The sequence below is a fragment of the Lagenorhynchus albirostris genome, chromosome 11 (genome assembly GCF_949774975.1).
Source record: "Lagenorhynchus albirostris chromosome 11, mLagAlb1.1, whole genome shotgun sequence".
In the NCBI taxonomy this organism is placed as follows: Eukaryota; Metazoa; Chordata; class Mammalia; order Artiodactyla; family Delphinidae; genus Lagenorhynchus; species Lagenorhynchus albirostris.
This window is the reverse complement of record NC_083105.1, coordinates 103,685,419-103,703,355: the sequence shown is the minus strand read 5'-3', so window position 1 is coordinate 103,703,355 and position 17,937 is coordinate 103,685,419. Positions and strand designations below refer to the sequence as shown.

The window sequence follows — 17,937 nt, the reverse complement described above, 5'->3', positions numbered from 1 at the left end:
CAGGTGGCTGGGTAGTCAGTCTTCTAGTCAGCAGAACCTCACTGAGCACCTACTGTGTGCCGGGAACTGGGTACACAGCGCCAAGATACGTGGATTGGGGCCTGCCCTTGTGCAGAAAACAGCTTTTGGTTGCGCTTTCCCACAACCTCAGTGAGCCTCTCTCCCCACCCAGAGGCCCTTTCCTTGCCCTGACAGCCTGGATCATAACAAGGCTCTCAGACGTGTGGGCAGGAAGGGGTTGGTCTTTTGGTCTCTGTCCCTCAGCTCTGGACCTTTGGTAGTGAGTAGGTTGAGATTCACCTCCTGTCCTGCCCTGAGTTCCTGCAGCGAGTGGAGTAGCATTGGGTGGTTCAGAAATGCTTTGTGATCACCTCCTGAGAGGTGCTGAAGATGGCTCAGGTGCGAGAGCTGCTGAGGGATGCAGGCTGGGGAGCGCTCAGCCTTTCAGCTGCCACTCAGAGGGTCACTGTGACCCCAGAGTGCCCTGACCTCCATTTGAGAAAGGGCTCCATTTCAGAGGAGCCCATACAGCGATGAATTGTGAGAAGAAAAAGAATCTTGTATTGTGTGTCCTTGCGAAGTTCACCCGGAGCGCTCTTCCTGGAGGTTCTGGACCGGGGACGTCGTTCTGATGAGCTCTTGTTTCTCAAGCTGTGTTCTCAGGTGGTTCTTCCTTCGAATGGCTTGGGCCTTGGGCTCTGGATACAAAACCTGGCTGCACCGTTTTCCTGATGTGTGACGTTTAAACATCTTTAAGCAGCAGTTTTCCACCTGCAAAATGCAGGTGGTAGATTGTGGTGACGGTGGAGATGCGGTGTGGATCTGACCGCCAGTAAGTATTCAGTGTTGGCTGTTTTCACTGTCACTGACAGTCCTTGTATCTTTCTTGTTTGAACATCTGAGTTTGGCAGGAACTTGCCCACTCGGGTGTTATCCTTTAGCCCCTCCTGCCCAATGCCATTGTCACACCTTCTGGGACAAGTGGAGTGGGGAGGGTGAAGAGTGAGGGAGGGACAAAGGAAGTTTTACAACATTTTTCTTTCTTTCAGAAGACAGAGCTGTCTGAGTTCTCTCATTCTGTTATATGAGTAGCCACTTATTTAGCTGAGTATAACCTTTTGTTGATGGGATTATAAACTACTAGATAATAACAACACTCCTGCCATTTACTGGGTCTTGCTGTGCACCTGGCACTGCTAAACATTTTGCATTCATTACCTCAGTTCCTGCAAAACCCTGTGATTCGTTGGACGTTACCTACACTTTGCAGGTGAAGATGCTCTTACTGAGACACTGGGGCTGGGGCATTGCTCTTTTTGACTCTTTGTTTTCCCCGGTTATTTGGGACAGACATTGGCATTTGCATCGGCATCAGCCATTATGTTTACTGGTGTTCGGCTCTGACTTGGACTTGTTAGTGTTTGCTTGGGGTGACAAAGGCAGACGTCATTTCTTTTCTTTTCTTTTCTTTTTTTAAAGTTGTGTTTTAGATATATTTTATTTTTTTGACCCTTCAATATTTTATCTTTTTAATGATCCCATTTATATATATTTTTAAAAATTTTTATTGAAGTATAGTTGATTTACAGTGTGTCAATCTCTGCTGTACAGCAAAGTGACTCAGTTATATACATATATATTCTTTTTTTTATGTTCTTTTCTATTATGGTTTATCACAGGATATTGAGTATAGTTCCCTGTGCTATACATTAGGACCTTGTTGTTTATCCATTCTAAATGTAATAGTTTGCATCTACCAACCCCAAACTCCCAGTCCATCCCTTTCCCTCTCCCCCTCGGCAACCACAAGTCTGTTCTCTATGGGCAGAGGTCATTTCTGACTCCTTGGTCAATTGTGTAGGTGTTTTTCCTGAAGATATAGGTTGCTATCAAAGAAAGTAAAATAAAAAGTTTTGAGAAGATACAACATTAGGGGTTAGCGTCTTTCAGAATTGGAGACTTGGAAGAGAACCCAGAGGTCATGGTCCAGGCTCCTCTCAGACCCCTCTAAGAGAGGGCCGTTCCACCTCCTAGAATAAGGCAATGTGAGAATCCATAACAAAAGCACTGCATTCTTGCTAGTGGCTCTTCCCTGCCCAGGCGGACTGTTCTTAGACACCCCATTTTCGTGGCACATTAGATAGAACTCTCCTCTGTAACATCCCCCCGCTTCTCCTCCACCTCCCCCAGCCACGCAGGGACCTCCAGACAGACTTCCACTAGGGATTCTTTTCCCTTGTCAACTCCACAGAAACTAGAGTGTTCCTACTGCAGGCCAGGCTGAAGCTGCAGAGACCCGGTCCCTGCCCTGATGAAGCCTTGAGGTGGTGGAGGAGAGAGCCATTCCAGTCATGCACTTGCGGAATCGCAGGCGTGGATGAGGACCGGTGCGTGGGACTAAAGAGCAGATCCATGGAATGGGGAGGGGCACGGGGGCTGGTTTCCGATGTCCTCCGCATCCCGCCGAGTGTCCATCTGATGCTAAATAGGATGAAAAGTCAGAGAAGAACTGAGGATGGAACAAAGGCAGCAACAAGAATTGTGAGAAGGACTGCTTTCCTTCTTGTATTTTGAGCTTGCTTCCTTGGGACCTAGAGAACCTTATCTTGGGGCCATGAGAGATGAGAGGCCTTTGGGACAGGAGCTGGGAAGCAGTTGGGGTGGCGAGGAGTTTCATTCCCAGGCAGTCTGATTCAGTCAGATGCCCCAGGCCAGGGACTCAGTGTCCCCATCCACAGACGGTGGTGGCTGGAGCGGCCCGTTTGCAGAAAGACTGACCAAGAACTCAAGGCATTTGGCTACTTTGGTCCTAGTTTCTGTAAAACATGAAGGAATCTCTGTAATCTGAAGTGCATTTGTCATCTAATTTTCCTCCTAATGACATTGTAAAACATGTCTTCCTATCTGCCTTCCTTCTAAGGTCTGTTTAGACAAGTCACGCCTCTGACTGCATGGGCTAGGAGAGGAGCATTTCACAGATGCTTTGTAAGAGTCAGATGTGCACATGCGCCAGTGTATTAGTGGAGCAGTGGCCAGGGAGAGGATTAACCAGACTTGGCTCTGATTTCTTACTCTTGAAGTATAATTCTTATTTTGTTGTTTTGATTCTCTTTCATTTTTCTATTTTTAAAGATAAGTCTCCCCCACCCCTCAAATAACCACCCATCTATTCTAAGAGCTAGAGACTGAGTGTTCTCAAACCAGCCATGAGTCAGTGACAACCTTTTACTCTTATAAATAGAAACATAAACTCCGTTCCTGCATGCACTTCATAGGCTGTCTCTCTAGCACTTTCCTCCACAGCCAAGGAGTGTGCTTCTGAGTCAGCAGTCAGCTGCTGTGGGATGGAACTCGCAGGCCATTGCTGGTGGCAGAGATCGCACTGACGTGCGGAGAGCGGACCCCACCTCTTCCTCGTCTCTCCTCAGGCTCCTCACTTCCCTCGTCCCTTCCTTCCACACCTTGACTTTTCAGTCCTCAGGATTTCTGGCACCTTCTGGCCAGGTTTCCTGGTGTGTAGGCTCCTGCGCTTATGACTGTTGATTTTCCCTGGCTAGTGGGACGTACAGCACATGGGCGTGGTCCAGGAGAGGCCCAGAGGAGCACGACCTGGGTTTGACGTTCAGGAATGAAAGCATGAGGGCGATGGCGGGAGTGGTCCTTCTGCCGTCTGCTCAGCTGCTCTTAGCGTGAACCCAGTGCCGGGTAGTTCCCAGGCTGCACGAGGCTGTCCCGCCAGCAGAGCTGCAGAACAGACACTGGAGTGTCCTCTGCTACGGCCACTTGGCCCACAGCGGGGGAAAGCTGAGGCAGCCCGAGGGAATTGGTCTTGTGTAGTCTTACCTCGGGTGCCTGTCACATTGTTCCAGGAACCAGCTTCCCTCTACTTATCTGTTGTCATTAGTGACCTGCAGGTGGAACTCTCTTACACTGGGCACTTACTCCCTGTCTGCCTCTTGCAAGCAGGCTCTCTGCAGCTGTCCGGGAGTGGCTGGAACCTGTTTATTTGAAAGTGTTTTGCATCAGCAGAAGGATTGGGGGCCAGTTATTAATGAAGGTGTTCATCTGTGGTGAGGTTTGATTTGAGCAAGTGCTCAGCTCTTTGGAAGTAAATGTTTGTTTCAAACAGGGTGGGCTACAGCCACCCAAGGGGGTGTTAGCCCACACATCAGAATTCTTCTTTGAAAATAAATGCCGAGACTCCTTTAGGGTGGGGTGAGACAGGGGAAAGGCCTTTAGAAATGCATGTGGCAGGATCTTGCGCGTGTCGGTGTCGGCTAGAACACGGTGGTACCTCGGGCTCCAGATCCGGGCAGGGCGTGGAAGGTGGCTGCTGCTGTTCAGGAGCAAAGAAAAATCCTTTTCTTTCTTGACGAGAGGCAGAGAGATCAGAGCCGGCGTGTTCAAGGCTTTCTAAACACTGTGACTCTGGTGGGGTTCGAGAGAGCTGTGCACACACATGGGGCACGCACGGGCAGGAGCGCTGGCTGCACGAGCAAAGCAAATAAAGCTGCAGAGGCCCCGACGGGCAACACCCGGGACCCTTGTTTCTAGTCGTGGGTTATTACCCTTTCTTCTGCTTCTGGATGAGCATGTCTGGTTTTCTCTGCCACTTAAAAGCCGTCTTTTGACTACCTGCAGTTTCTAAGATGAGCATTGACTTGTAAGAAGAAGAATGGGCTCTTTTCAGAAACTTTAAAATATTTCTCTTGCTGCTTAGCACGACCTAGAATAAACTTTTATTTAGGGGAAACTGCAGGTTAGTTCCATTTCTTGTTGGACTCTTGGCCACGTGGCTATTGGGACAAGCTGTTGTTTAGCAGTGTGCATAGGAGGGCTTGTTGAGTTAGTGATGTATTTGAGATGAGAAGCCAAGTCAGTGTGTTTCAGGTAAAGAATTACCATCCTTCACCTCGGCCTCCGCAGAACAAGTGCTGTGTCTGTTGACACAGAAAACACAAGAGGAAAGTGGCAGTTCCTCTTATTTAGGTATTGCCTTCTCTCAGGAAACCACCCACACCTCCAGTTGGTTCGATTCAACCTTATAATACACGGTGAAGTGTGGAAAGAAGCAGAATCTTATTCCTGCTTCCCAAGGGGGCTTCTCCCGCCTGCAAGAGCTTCAGGACGGGACGTGGGGCTCTTCCAGGCCTGGGGAGGCAAGCAGAGGGTCTCACAGCACATAGTTTGGTGGCTCCCTTTGCCCTGGGCTGGTTCAGTAAATAGCGGGTCACTCCTCACTTCCACCCCTCCTCCCCCCAACACAGTGGGTCAGCAGCTCCCTTCCTCCATCCCCTGCCATCTCCACGAGCAGGTCCTCTTTAAAGCAGAGCTCGGGCTCAGCCCTGGTTGTCACCCGGCGGGAAGTCGTCTGGAGCCCTGGGCCTGAGTCCTGTGGCTGGGAGGGTTTTCCCACACTGAACTCGGGGCATCCACTCTCACCTCACGCAAGGGAGAACTGAGGCCGAGTGGGGCAGCCCGGGCCCGGCGCGTGTGGACCCAGGGCCGAGGTGCTGCTCGTCTTGTTGCCCTGCCCTGCTTCTCTGCTCGCCCTGTTCCAGCCTCTGGCCCTTTGCCTCCCGCCCCCAGCAGCAGTTCTCTGCAGTGATGACAAGTAAGCGTGGTACAGACCCAAGGCAGGGAGTGGGTGAAGGAGTGCTTGCGGGGCCTCTCCCTTCTTGAAGCTTCTCCCAGCAAACGTAGGCTGGTAGGTGCTGGAGGTTTTTGATAAGTGGGAGGTATAGACGGCATCATTACTGCTGTCAGGTTTCTTTGTGGGCAAAATGGAATGGCTGTAAAATCCTACCTGCCACGTGCCGTCCGCATGGCAGGACTTCGGTCCCTAAACGCCAGCCTTGGCTCTGCTCTCAGACCTCTCCGCTGTGCCTCAGAAGCTCTTCAGAGCACGCTCGTCCTTGGCTGCCAGCTCCTCCCTCGCTGAGTCCAGATCTCCCCCGGAGCCCAGGGCTCCCCCGTGTGATCTGACCAGGCTTCACAGGTCAGCTACCACCTGTGTGCTGTGCCCCCGAGCCGACTCAGCCGACTCAGCCGACTCAGCCGACTGCCTAGTGAGCCCCTCCACTAAGGCAGCTCAGCTGTAACAGGGAACCTGCCACAGATGAGGGCTTCTGTTTGTAATCCCTCGGCCTGGGCTCACCACTCACTCCACGGGAAACATCCCTGACCCTTTCATCTGTAAGAGTCCCTTGCAAGCCTTCCAGTTTACTTCCTTTTCCACGTCCTGTGCTTCCTCCCTGCCTGGCTGACACTAATTTATCCTGAAACCCTCAGATGTCATCCCTCAGAGGCTCATCGTGGATGAGGATCCCTCCCCCATGACGTAGGCGCTCTTCCCCTGCGTTCCCACATCCCTTGAGCCTCTCTCTCTCTGACATTTAGTAGGGCACATCTAAGCTTCTGTTCACCCACTAAACTGTAAGATCCTTGAAAGCAACCGCAGTCTTCCTCATTTCTCTGCCCGCGGTGTCTCAGACGGCGCCTGGAGTCTAGAGGACGGGCAGCTTACCACGCTTGTGTAACGAGTGCCTGCAACACTTAGGCAGTGCACTCTGAAAAGCTATGTCTCCTAGAAAACGTTTCTAGATGCAGCTTTGGATTTGCTAACCGTTCCTCTTTCTTTCTTTATTAGATTAACGTGACGGCGTCAGGTGGATCGACAGCCCCCCCACTGCCCCATTTATCAGGGGCTTGAGAGTGGGGCGACATGGAGGAGCGTAAGAACGAGGCGACGAATCGGGCTCACATCCTCTTTGACCGGTTCGTGCAGGCCACCACTTGCAAGGGGACACTCAAGGCCTTCCAAGAGCTCTGCGACCACCTGGAACTGAAGCCTAAGGACCACCGCTCCTTTTACCACAAGCTCAAGTCCAAGCTCAACTACTGGAGAGCCAAGGCCCTCTGGGCAAAGCTGGACAAGCGGGGCAGCCACAAAGACTACAAGAAGGGAAAGGCGTGCACTAACACTAAGGTAGGGGCGGCCGCCCAGGCCCTGGGCACTGACCCAGGGACTCAGCTGGAGAAGGAGAGAGCATTGGGTGGAGGTAGCCTGGTGAGGCCACAGCCTAGGGAGGCCGTCAAGCTCACACTGCGGCAGAACTCTGTGGATCCGCTACCTGTGTTCGTTCATTCGACTGTTCTGTGTGCCCCATTTTTATCTCGTGGATTCACATAGGAACATTCGGGGTTTCAGCTACTGAGAACAACCCTGCAGTCAAACACCACAGGAGTTGTTTGATTTTGCTGAGGCTCTAGTTGGATCTCAGACTGTTAGGAGGATGCAGGCCTCTGAGCAAAGAGGTAGCCAGGCCCTGTCAGTGTCCTGTCTGACCGTGGCAGCCTGGCGCTTGGCAAAGTCATTGTTCCAGACTCAGCCTCTGGTAAGGTGTAGAGTATTTGCCAACTTGGGGATTTTTTTCCCACAGGCTTCAGACCTCCTTTCATCCATTTTCCAGAGGTCTATCTTGATAAGCAAGGGCTTTGTAAACCAAAGTATTTCTTTTGCTTTCTTCACAATCTAGAGAAATAGAGTTTCCATGAAACGGGTAGGCCTGGGCAAAGACCCGAGATGCCAAGTCACCTGTGCAGGGGGAGGCGTGGGGAGAGGAGAAAGGTAATACATTCCTGCTCTCCTCCTTAGTAAGAGCACTTTCTGTGAGAAGTTCGGAAAAGCTAGCAGGGAAATGAAGTTGCAGATGACTTTGTGACTGTTGTTACTGTCCTTTCAAGAGCCTTCACTTGCCCTGTGTTGGTTTGCATTTGGGTAGATATTCATCCACAAAATGCAAGTAATTCAAGTGCACTCTAGAGTTTTATATATATACATACATATATATATACACATACACACACATATACGTGTGTGTGTGTGTGTGTATATATATATATATATATATATATAAATTTATTTATTTATTTTTGGCTGCATTGGAGGGGCTTCCCTGGTGGTACAGGGGTTAAGAATCTGCCTGCCAGTGCAAGGGACATGGGTTTGAGCACTGGTCCGGGAAGATCCTACATGCCGCGGAGCAACTAATCCTGTGCGCCACAACTACTGAGCCTGCGCTCTAGAGCCCGCGAGCCACAACTACTGAAGCCCACGCACCTAGAGCCCATGCTCCGCAACAAGAGAAGCCACCGCAATGAGAAGCCCGCGCACCACAACGAAGAGTAGCCCCCACTCGCTGCAACTAGAGAAAGCCCGTGCACAGCAACGAAGACCCAACACAGCCAAAATTAAAAATATAAATAAATAAATAAATAAATTCATATGGAAAAAGAAAACAGAATAAAAGGAATTGGAAGCCAGAAACAGTGCATGTCTTTCTTCTGAACGTGCATGCCAACTAGTTAAGATAAGTGTGTGGTCTCACCCTGAGTACTTCTCTAGAATATGGATCTTCAAGATCATTTCCCTGGATTTTCAGTCTAAAGTTGGTGGTTTTAGAACTCTTTTCTGCACATAAAACTTTGGCTCTTGAAAATTACCACCTTGGAGTCTCTCAAGTGGTAGGTCCATTCCAGGACCCTAAGATTGCTTGGCTTTGTATTTAATGATCTGTGCCTCTGTGGACAGAGATCTGCTTGACTTAGAAACCTTCGAGAAGGTTTTTTCCTGTTGTTGAGAGATGAGATGTGATCTTCATATTGTGTGTTGATGTGAGGACCCAGATAAATGTGATCTGCAGGTGCCACGTCTGAGTTTCTGTCCAGCACTTACAGTTAAGTCTCCTCCATCCAGAGCGCCCACAGCTTTTCTCTGAAGCCATTGCAGGCACTCCGCTCTGACCCGGATGGGTTTGAAGGTTTCTTGGTCATGGGGAGAGTAGCCCTACTGGGGGGCTTTAGGGAATGGTGGTTATGCGCTCAAGAGGTGCTGCCTTCGCCCTGAAAGCAGCTGTGTTTTTCAGTGTCTCATCATTGGAGCTGGCCCCTGCGGTCTCCGCACAGCCATCGATTTATCCTTATTGGGAGCTAAGGTGGTCGTGATTGAGAAACGAGATGCCTTCTCCCGCAACAATGTCTTGCATCTCTGGCCATTCACCATACACGACCTGCGAGGCCTGGGTGCCAAGAAGTTCTACGGCAAGTTCTGTGCTGGAGCCATCGACCACATCAGTAAGTAAAATCAGTTCTTCTGTAGGATCCCACGCCTACCCTCTACTCATTTTTCAGGAGAAAGAGTCAGGCAGATTACCAGAGGAATTTGTACTCAGAAGCCCAGTGTGTCCTGACATCCTTAGTATCTGTTGTGTAGAAAACACACTCAGCTTGGAGTCAAAATACCTGCCCTCCAGTGGTTCTGTAACCTGAGATTCTTAACTACCAGGGTGTCTCCTATGAAATGAGTTTAGCTTAAGGAATTCTAACATCCTGAGCGCTTACTGAGCACCGGCAGTGGGTGGGATAGGATTGGGGCCAGGCTAGGAAACAGACTGCCAGTTTGGGCTTTGACCCTCTGGTGGCTCTTAGTCCGATGGGAGAAGCACGAGGTATGCAGCTTGCTGTGATGTGCTAGTGGGTACTCTCCTAATGTGAGAACAAAGACTCTGGGGATGGTCCTGGGGAGCCACAGTGATGAAGGAAGCAGACTCCTAGGCTGGCTGTGAGTGGCAAGTAGATAGTGGGATCCCTTTGGCCGAGTGATTCTCGTGAGGTCTGCAGCGTGGAGGGCTCCTGCTCTCCTCCTGTCCCCTCCAAGCTCAGCCTGGGCCTGTGCTCGAGGCAGTAGAAGTTAGTGCAGACGGTGCTTTTGTTTTCATGCCGCTCTGAAAAGCGGTTCAGAACAGACTGTTGTCTACATTATGAAGTTGAAGTCTTGTCTGTTGCTCATCATTAATGGTTGCAGGACAGCCTTATCAAGGAACTGTTGTTCTGAGCTCCTCAGATGTGCTCTGTAAACATTCAGCTACTCGGCCCTTTGCTCTTTGAAGCAGTTGTGCCACTTTATCAGACGCTGGCCAGCAGATGCCACATTCCGCCGGCAGCAGAAGCACTCTGTGCATCTGTCGGGCTGCAGTGGGCAACAGCCATCTGCAGGAATGAGATGTGCACTAGCAGGGGATTTAACAAGTCCTTGGGAGTGTGACGTGGAACGGTGCAAAGTGGGGGAGATAGCCGAGACGGCTGCGTGGAGGACTAGCACGTATTCCTAGCTCATTGGTCACAGCCTGTAGGCAGTCGGTGTTAACAGTAGACCGAGGTCAGTATATCAGCGGACTTGTCTGCCTTGTGTGTGGCAGAATTTGTCTTGGAGCTGAGAGGGTCCCACATCAGGGCCCAGACTTTCTCTCAGTGTACCTGGGGCCATCCGTGTCTGACACCTGGGAACTATTCATTGGACACTGAACAAATAAATAAGTCTCACTATGATAATGAGCAAGATTTTCAATTATTTTGAGCCTTAGTTTCTGCAGCCGTAGACCAGTGGTGGGAGGGGGAATGGTAAGAGACTAAGGTTGGTTTGAGGGATCCCCTCTCAGCATGTAAGAGTGTGTGAAGATCAGTGAGGGAACAGGCTGAGAGAGAGATGCCGTGGGCAATTCAGGAAGTGAGGCAGCCCTTTGTATCCAATTGGAAGCACCCCTGGGGGTGCCTGTCTTCTGCCTCCTGTGGTGAGTCCTGTCAGGATTGTAGGTGCTGCTCGGTCACTGTGGCTCTGTGTCAGGGAGGATGGAAGGGAGAGTCTCCTTCTGTCTCAGAGCTTTTGAGAGGTAGGCTTGTGTGTCTCTCTAGAACACCTCTTGCACTGAATTGTATTTGCCCTTGAGAAAGAAAAGAAGACGCTATGGAGCATGGCTCAGAAGAGCCGCCTGCTGTAGGTGGCTTTGAGCATCTGGATAAACTCTGCATTGGTGGACGAGGGGACCGGAGCAGTGACGCTGACTTGTCCTCTCTACCCGGTGGGCCCTCACTCCTGTAATCTTCCTGTTCACCCAGGTATCCGTCAGCTTCAACTAATACTTTTGAAAGTAGCATTGATCCTAGGCATTGAAATCCATGTCAATGTGGAATTCCAAGGACTTGTGGAGCCTCCTGAGGACCAAGAAAATGAACGTGAGTGAACAAATGAAGGAGGGATAAAAGGGCCTTGAAGAGGTGAGGAAAGATGAGATCCAGGGAGAAGAGAGGAATCTGAGGGTTGTTTTCAGAGCTAGTTAAAGGGGTGTCTCCATTTGCACAGCCTGTGTCTTTGGAGGAACTTTTGACTTATGAGGAGGCCTCTGACATAGTATTAGACATTACAAGGGCTTGGATTTGTTATAGGAAGTCGTGTGGTGGGGACGTTCCTTTGTGACCCTTCCTCGAGGCTTCTTTCTCTCTTTGGTTTGTACCCCATGCTTTTATGCCTGGTGTGTTTTTGGCGTGGGGTTTTGTGCAGTCTGCACACCTGGGTGCCTAGAGATGTCTTAGATATATGAATGGGTCTGGGTGATAACCTTCATTTTGACTTCCGTCCGCAGGGATAGGTTGGCGGGCCCTGGTGCACCCCAAAACCCATCCTGTATCAGAATATGAGTTTGAAGTGATCATTGGAGGGGATGGCCGCAGGAACACCTTGGAAGGTACGGGTAGTGCTCCTGTCTCCTTCACCTGCTTCATGTGGAGGAACCCTGCCAAGAGCTTGTGTCTTCAGAGGCCCCGCTCCTGAGAATCCTCACGCGTGCGCTGCCTAGGCTGGGTGAACGGCAGGCCCCACCTTCGCCCCGCCAGCTGGTACTGGGCCACTTCTCCAGGGCACAGGGAGACAAGCCACCCGTGAGCAGGGAACATTGCAGGATTAAACCTAAGTTATTAAAGCAGACGGCGTCCCTTTTTATGAAATGGAACCCCTTGTACTGAGTACTGTTCTGGTCCGTCAGATTTCCAGCGGTGTGTTAGTTGTGGGTGACTGACGTCTTTCCTGGATTGTTACAGTCTTTGGGAGGTAAACACCTTATTTCCAGATAGAGGAGAGCTGCCCTAAAACCTTCCCGTTGATTCCCATCCCCATATTCCCTCATGTCTTCCTCAGCGCCCTGCCTGTGTGACGTGATCTTCCTTCTTTAGCCAGCTTTTGCCACCTCTGAAAATTTCTTTCCTTCCAGGATTTCGTCGGAAAGAATTTCGTGGCAAACTGGCCATTGCCATTACAGCAAATTTTATTAACCGAAATACAACCGCAGAAGCCAAAGTGGAAGAGATCAGTGGTGTGGCTTTTATATTCAACCAAAAATTTTTCCAGGAACTGAGGGAAGCCACAGGTTGGTGTCAATGCCTCCACAGCAAAAAGGATAGAAATTTAAATACCGCTTGTGATCTTTCTCTTGGAGGGTTTGGTCGGGGGGGGGGGGGCGGTCATCAGTGAAACTGCTGTGTTGTTTGCCCCTCTGCTCCTTCTTCACTCCCGTGCTTCATTCTGAGCGTTATGCTTTCTGTGTCTCTGTCTCCTACTCGGGTGTCCTTTGTCCTCATTGCAGGGATGGGCTGCTCCTCCAGCCCTTCCCCCTGCCTGCCTCTGCATGGTGGTGCCTGACACCTTCGGCTGTTGGAGGGGAGCTCTGGTTTGTTGAGAACCTGACGCTAGGTGTTGAGTGTGTCTTCTTTTTCCTGAGTTTGTTTGGCTTTGAAGTAAACCACGTGCTAGATAGAAATGAGGTTGTTGTATGATAGCTTGTGAATAGATGGATTCACTTAGACATTTTGCTGTAATAAAAATGTGTGGCAAATTCCACTTACCTATTTTCTGGAAGAACATGGTTTCTTCCCACTGCATCTGTTTTTCACGTTAATCGAATTAAAGAGCCAGTAGTGCACTCTGTACTTCCAGGCATCCAGTTGTCTGTCCCGCCCGTGAGAGTCCAGGAGATTCCCCCGTTGCCTTGACGAGCATCAAAGAGGTTTAACCTGAGAACTGACTCAAACCCTCTTACTAGAGGTTAACCTCTCCTTTCTTCCCATCCTTGTGTTTCTGCTTCTGATTGATTGCTGTTGCCAGGATAACAGGGTGTCAGGTGAATGCAGAGCAGTGTGAGGATAACCAGAGCTCCCCCCCTTTTCATGAACAAATGTGCAGGAGGTGAGGATCAGGCTCAGGTGCCTTTTTCGTTTTCTCGTTCCCTGTCTGGAGTTCCACAACCCTGGCCTCTGTGGGCCAGGAGAGTCTCTCTGGCTGCCTAACCCACCTTCATCTCAGCAGACCCTTATGTGCATGTTGTTCTCTGTTGCAGGGATCGATTTGGAGAACATCGTCTACTACAAAGATGACACACACTATTTTGTTATGACAGCCAAAAAGCAGAGTTTACTGGACAAAGGGGTGATACTGCACGTGAGTCGCGGATTTCTTTTAAACTGCTTTTTATGTTGTACTGGGTCATGTGATTACCAAGAGAAAGAATTTTATTGTCTGATGAGATTTTTCCTGCAAGGGGATGAAAATGAGTGCCTCACTCATCTCCTGGGACCATGTACTTTGTACTCCTCTGATGTTTTTTTAGTTTAACTTAAAAAAAATCTTTTATTATGGAAAATTTCAAGCACGAACAAAAGTGGAGAGACTTGTGTAATGAACCCCGATGTGCCTGTTATCCAGCATTAGCAGTTGTCAGCACGTGGCCAGCACTGTCCCAGGAGTACCCCAGCCCACTCCCCACTCCCACTTCGGGCTGTGCAAAGCAAATCTCAGATAGCATTTCATGCATAGATACTCATTTTCATTTCAGGTGATTCTGTTTGTGGTTATGATGAGTTCCATATATGACCGATTATTGGTTGGTTAGTAGGTCATCTTTTGGGAGGGGGTTATAGAGGGAAGGGAGTTAGACCAAGAAGCAAAAACTGGTGTTTATGGGAGCCTGAGAACGGTTCTGGCTTTACTGCAGGTATGGTTACAGTGCCTGGATCAGGCTATATTTGGACCTTTTTATGGCCTGACAATGAGGGCTCTTGTTCACCCAGAGCCAGGGCCAGCTAAGCCTTTTTTCCAGATGACTAATTGTATGAGATTCCCTGGGATGATGACAGAATGTGGACGCAGAGAACCACAGGTGGATGGCTCCTTAAGGAGAGTTTCTTAAGTCTTAACTTGGTCTTGTTGGTCTGGATTTGAGAATTAACTGTCCCTGTGTGATGAGTGGAGAGAAGAGGCACCAGATGCGGTGATTCAGGCCTGTGCAGTTCCCAGCGCAGGCTGGCGGCTGAATTTCAGGATGTCCTTTGTCTTTGCAGGGTGATGATGAGTCGGGTGACTGCAGTCTGAGTTATGGTGCTGCCTTGTCTGCAGGCGGTGCTGGGGAACTGGGAGCTGGGAGCTCGTGGACCTCGTGTCTGTGTCTCAGCCCCGTGGCCCCTTATGCGTGTGAGGAGAACAGGACAGAGCAGTGGGCACAGCCCGTTCTGACAAAAGCGTGAGCAAGATATATTTAGTTGGATGCTCTATCAGTAAGAAATAGCCGGTGAACCCATTGGTATGCCCTGGGACCAAGCTGAGACTTAGAGCCCATGGTGGCCACTTACTGGGTGTTGAACAAACAGTTTCCGGGACCAACCTGAGTATTTGCGTTCGGCTCTTACATCTTGTAGTGCCAGCGGAAAGTACCATCAGGGGCGCTTGGGAAGCTTAGGTCCCGCCTGAGAAGAGAGACCCGGCTCAGTGTACCAGAGCCTCCAAGCAGAAAGGGGGTCTCTCGCTCCCTCTGTGGAAAGCCCTCTTCGCTCATCATCGTTTTCCTTTGCCGGTGGATTACTGTGGGGACTCTCAGAATCTTGCGTATTGTTTTGAAGACTTCTGTTCCACTCCTCAGGGTATTTCTTCCCGGCCCCCAGGACTCCCATTGCCCCCACCCCCTCATCCCTCTGGCACTGAAGCTTTCAGGTTCTTCCTTTGGGTTCGATGAGCTATGCAAGGTTGAGTGTCCCGTGTAGGTCCAGCTGCTGCCCAGAAGACGGTGATTGCTGATAGCAGCCTGAACTATGAATGCTTTTCAGTTTACGGAGCGTCATCACATTGAATCATTGTAGTTGGTATTCAAAGCAACTCCGTGAGGTGGAGTGGACTAGACTGAAGAAGCAGTGACTTGTTCCAAGTAAATGGAAGAGCGGGTGCTCTGTTTCTAGGCGGCAAAACCTGTGTTCCTTTAGAAACAGCCTCCCCCTTTCCTTTTGAATTTGCATAGAAGACTGCTTTGGGAACAGGGAGGGGAAGGCTGCGGAACTAGGTTCCGTCTGGCATGCGCAGCATGGCTGTGGCCGGCGGGCTCTGGCGCCCCTGCCTGGGCCTTTCCATCGAGCCTCTTCTCCCTCTGGAGATAGGACTACGCCGACACGGAGCTCCTGCTGTCCCGGGAGAATGTGGACCAGGAGGCCCTGCTGAGCTATGCCCGGGAGGCGGCCGACTTCTCCACCCAGCAGCAGCTGCCCTCCCTGGACTTCGCCATCAACCACTACGGGCAGCCCGACGTGGCCATGTTCGACTTCACGTGCATGTACGCCTCCGAGAACGCGGCCCTGGTGCGGGAGCACGGTGGCCACCAGCTGCTGGTGGCCCTGGTGGGGGACAGCCTTCTGGAGGTGAGTGCTGAGCAGCGGGAGGTGGCAGTTCGGGTTGGAGGCCTGGCGAGGGGGCATCGCACTGAGGGGCAGCTCTGGGGTCCCAGCTGGGGAGCGTGTGTCTGCACTGCCACGCGGTCTAGTGTACAGGGGAGGGCCCCAGGCCACGGGGAGCCCAGGCTTGCCACTGTGGGTGGCAGTTCCAAAGGCTTTGTGACTTGCCCGTCTGCAGGTTGTGAAGTAGGGAAGGGAAGGGCAGGGTACAGCTGCTCTTCAACAGCAAACTCTTTCTCTCCTCCTTAGTTTAGTTTCCCTCTTTTAAAAGGTAATTCAGGTTAATTCTTTGTTTTCTGTTTCTGTAGCCTTTTTGGCCAATGGGAACAGGAATAGCCCGGGGCTTTCTAGCTGCTATGGACTCGGCCTGGATGGTGCGCAGTTGGTCTCTGGGAAGGAGCCCCTTGGAAGTCCTGGCAGAGAGGTAACCGGAGGGGCGTCCTTTCGCGGTGACACAGGAGGGTCAGTGGTTTGCTCCTCAGGCAGAGTTCAGGTTTCTCTTTCCTTCTTCATTAATGCTTTTATATTTAGGAGAGGGAAAGCAAGATAGGTATTCATAAAATCATAGAAACCTAGGGCTTCCCTGGTGGCGCAGTGGTTGAGAGTCCGCCTGCCGGTGCAGGGGACACGGGTTCGTGCCCCGGTCCGAACACGGGTTCGTGCCGTAGCCGTGGAGCGGCTAGGCCCATGAGCCATGGCCGCTGAGCCTGCGCGTCCAGAGCCTGTGCTCCACAACAGTGAGAGGCCCGTGTACCATACGCACACACACAAAAATCATAGAAACCTAAAAATTATCTAATCTAAGTGATGTTCTCTTATCCCTTTCATATCAAATTTGTTACTTATGAATGGTATCTGAATCTTTGTGTAACATTGAAGGATGCTCTCTGATTCCTTTGTGACAGCTACATGAACAAATATTCGATTGGCCAAAAGGTTCATTCGTTTTTTCCCCTAAGATGGCTCTAGTAGCACTTAGTTGTCTTTAACTTCTTTCGAAACAATTTTGTTAGATTGTATGTGACAGCTGTCATATCAGCCTGCATTTAAAAAAAGACTTATTGGGACTTCCCTGGTGGCACAGTGGTTAAGAATCCGCCTGCCAATGCAGGGGACATGGGTTCTAGCCCTGGTCCAGGAAGATCCCAAACGCCACAGAGCAGCTAAGCCCATGTGCCACAACTACTGAGCCTGCGCTCTAGAGCCCTCGAGCCACAACTACTGAGCCCGCGTGCCACAACCACTGAAGCCCGTGCGCCTAGAGTCCGTGCTCCACAACAAGAGAAGCCACCACAATGAGAAGCCCAGGCACTGCAACAGAGAGTAGCCCCCGCTCACCAGAACTAGAGAAAGCCTGCGCGCAGTAACGAAGACCCAGTGCAGCCAAAAATAAATAAAATTAAAAAAAAAAAAGACATCAAAATTGGTGAATTTTTGTGTAGCCATTTTAATATTGAAGATGGAAGAAAAAAAGTAACATTTTCAGCATATTATGCTTTATCATTTCTAGAAAGGTAAAAACACACAACTGAAGCACAAAAAAAGATTTGTGCAGTGTCTGGAGAAGGTGCTGTGACTGACTGAACATGTCAAAGGTGGTTTGCAAAGTTTTGTGCTGGAGATTTCTCGCTGGACGATGCTCCACGATTGGGTAGACCAGTTGAAGTTGATAGTGATCAAATCGAGACATTAATTGAGAACAATCAATGTTACACCACGCGGGAGATAGCCGACATACTCAAAATATCCAAATCAAGGGCTGAACATCATTCGCTCCAGCTTGGTTATGTTAATCGTTTTGATGTTTGGGTTCCACATAAGTTAAGCGAAAAAAACCTTCTTGACCATATTTCCGCATGTGTTTCTCTACTTAAACGTAGCAAAAAATTCCGTTTTTAAAACAAATTGTGACAGGCGATGAGAAGTGGTTACTGTCCAATAATGTGGAACGGAAGAGGTCGTGGGGCAAGCGAAAAGAACCACCACCAACCACACCAAAGGGGGGTGCTCATCCAAAGAAGGTGATGTTGTGTATATGGTGGGATTGGAAGGGAGTCCTCTACCATGAGCTCCTTCTGGAAAACGAAACGATTAATTCCAACAAGCACTGCTCCCAATTAGACCAACTGAAAGTGGCACTTGACGAAAAGCGTCTGGAATTAGTCAACAGAAAACGCATAATCTTCCATCAGGATAACGCAAGACCACGTGTTTCCTTGATGACCAGGCAAAAACTGTTACAGCTTAGCTGGGAAGTTCTGATTCATCTGCTGTATTCACTAGACATTGCACCTTTGGATTTTCCATTTATTTCGGTCTTTACAAAATTCTCTTAAT

The 17,937-nt window shown here is 50.1% G+C and overlaps 1 protein-coding gene across 27 annotated transcripts in view; it reads left to right on the top strand.

Annotated features, from left to right (window-relative positions):
• The window catches only part of MICAL3 (microtubule associated monooxygenase, calponin and LIM domain containing 3), a 175,206-nt gene that overhangs the window by 68,659 nt on the left and 88,610 nt on the right, over positions 1–17,937 (top strand). For all 27 annotated transcript variants that reach the window (XR_009543243.1, XR_009543242.1, XR_009543244.1 and 24 more), the window contains 8 exons: positions 6,650–6,988; positions 8,928–9,135; positions 10,957–11,073; positions 11,481–11,582; positions 12,105–12,260; positions 13,227–13,327; positions 15,310–15,567; positions 15,909–16,024. Coding sequence is in view for 22 of the 27 variants with exons in the window: in XM_060164477.1 (XP_060020460.1) it covers positions 6,725–6,988; positions 8,928–9,135; positions 10,957–11,073; positions 11,481–11,582; positions 12,105–12,260; positions 13,227–13,327; positions 15,310–15,567; positions 15,909–16,024 (1,322 nt within the window). In the remaining 5 variants the exon portion in view is untranslated. The remainder of the gene's footprint in view (positions 1–6,649; positions 6,989–8,927; positions 9,136–10,956; positions 11,074–11,480; positions 11,583–12,104; positions 12,261–13,226; positions 13,328–15,309; positions 15,568–15,908; positions 16,025–17,937) is intronic.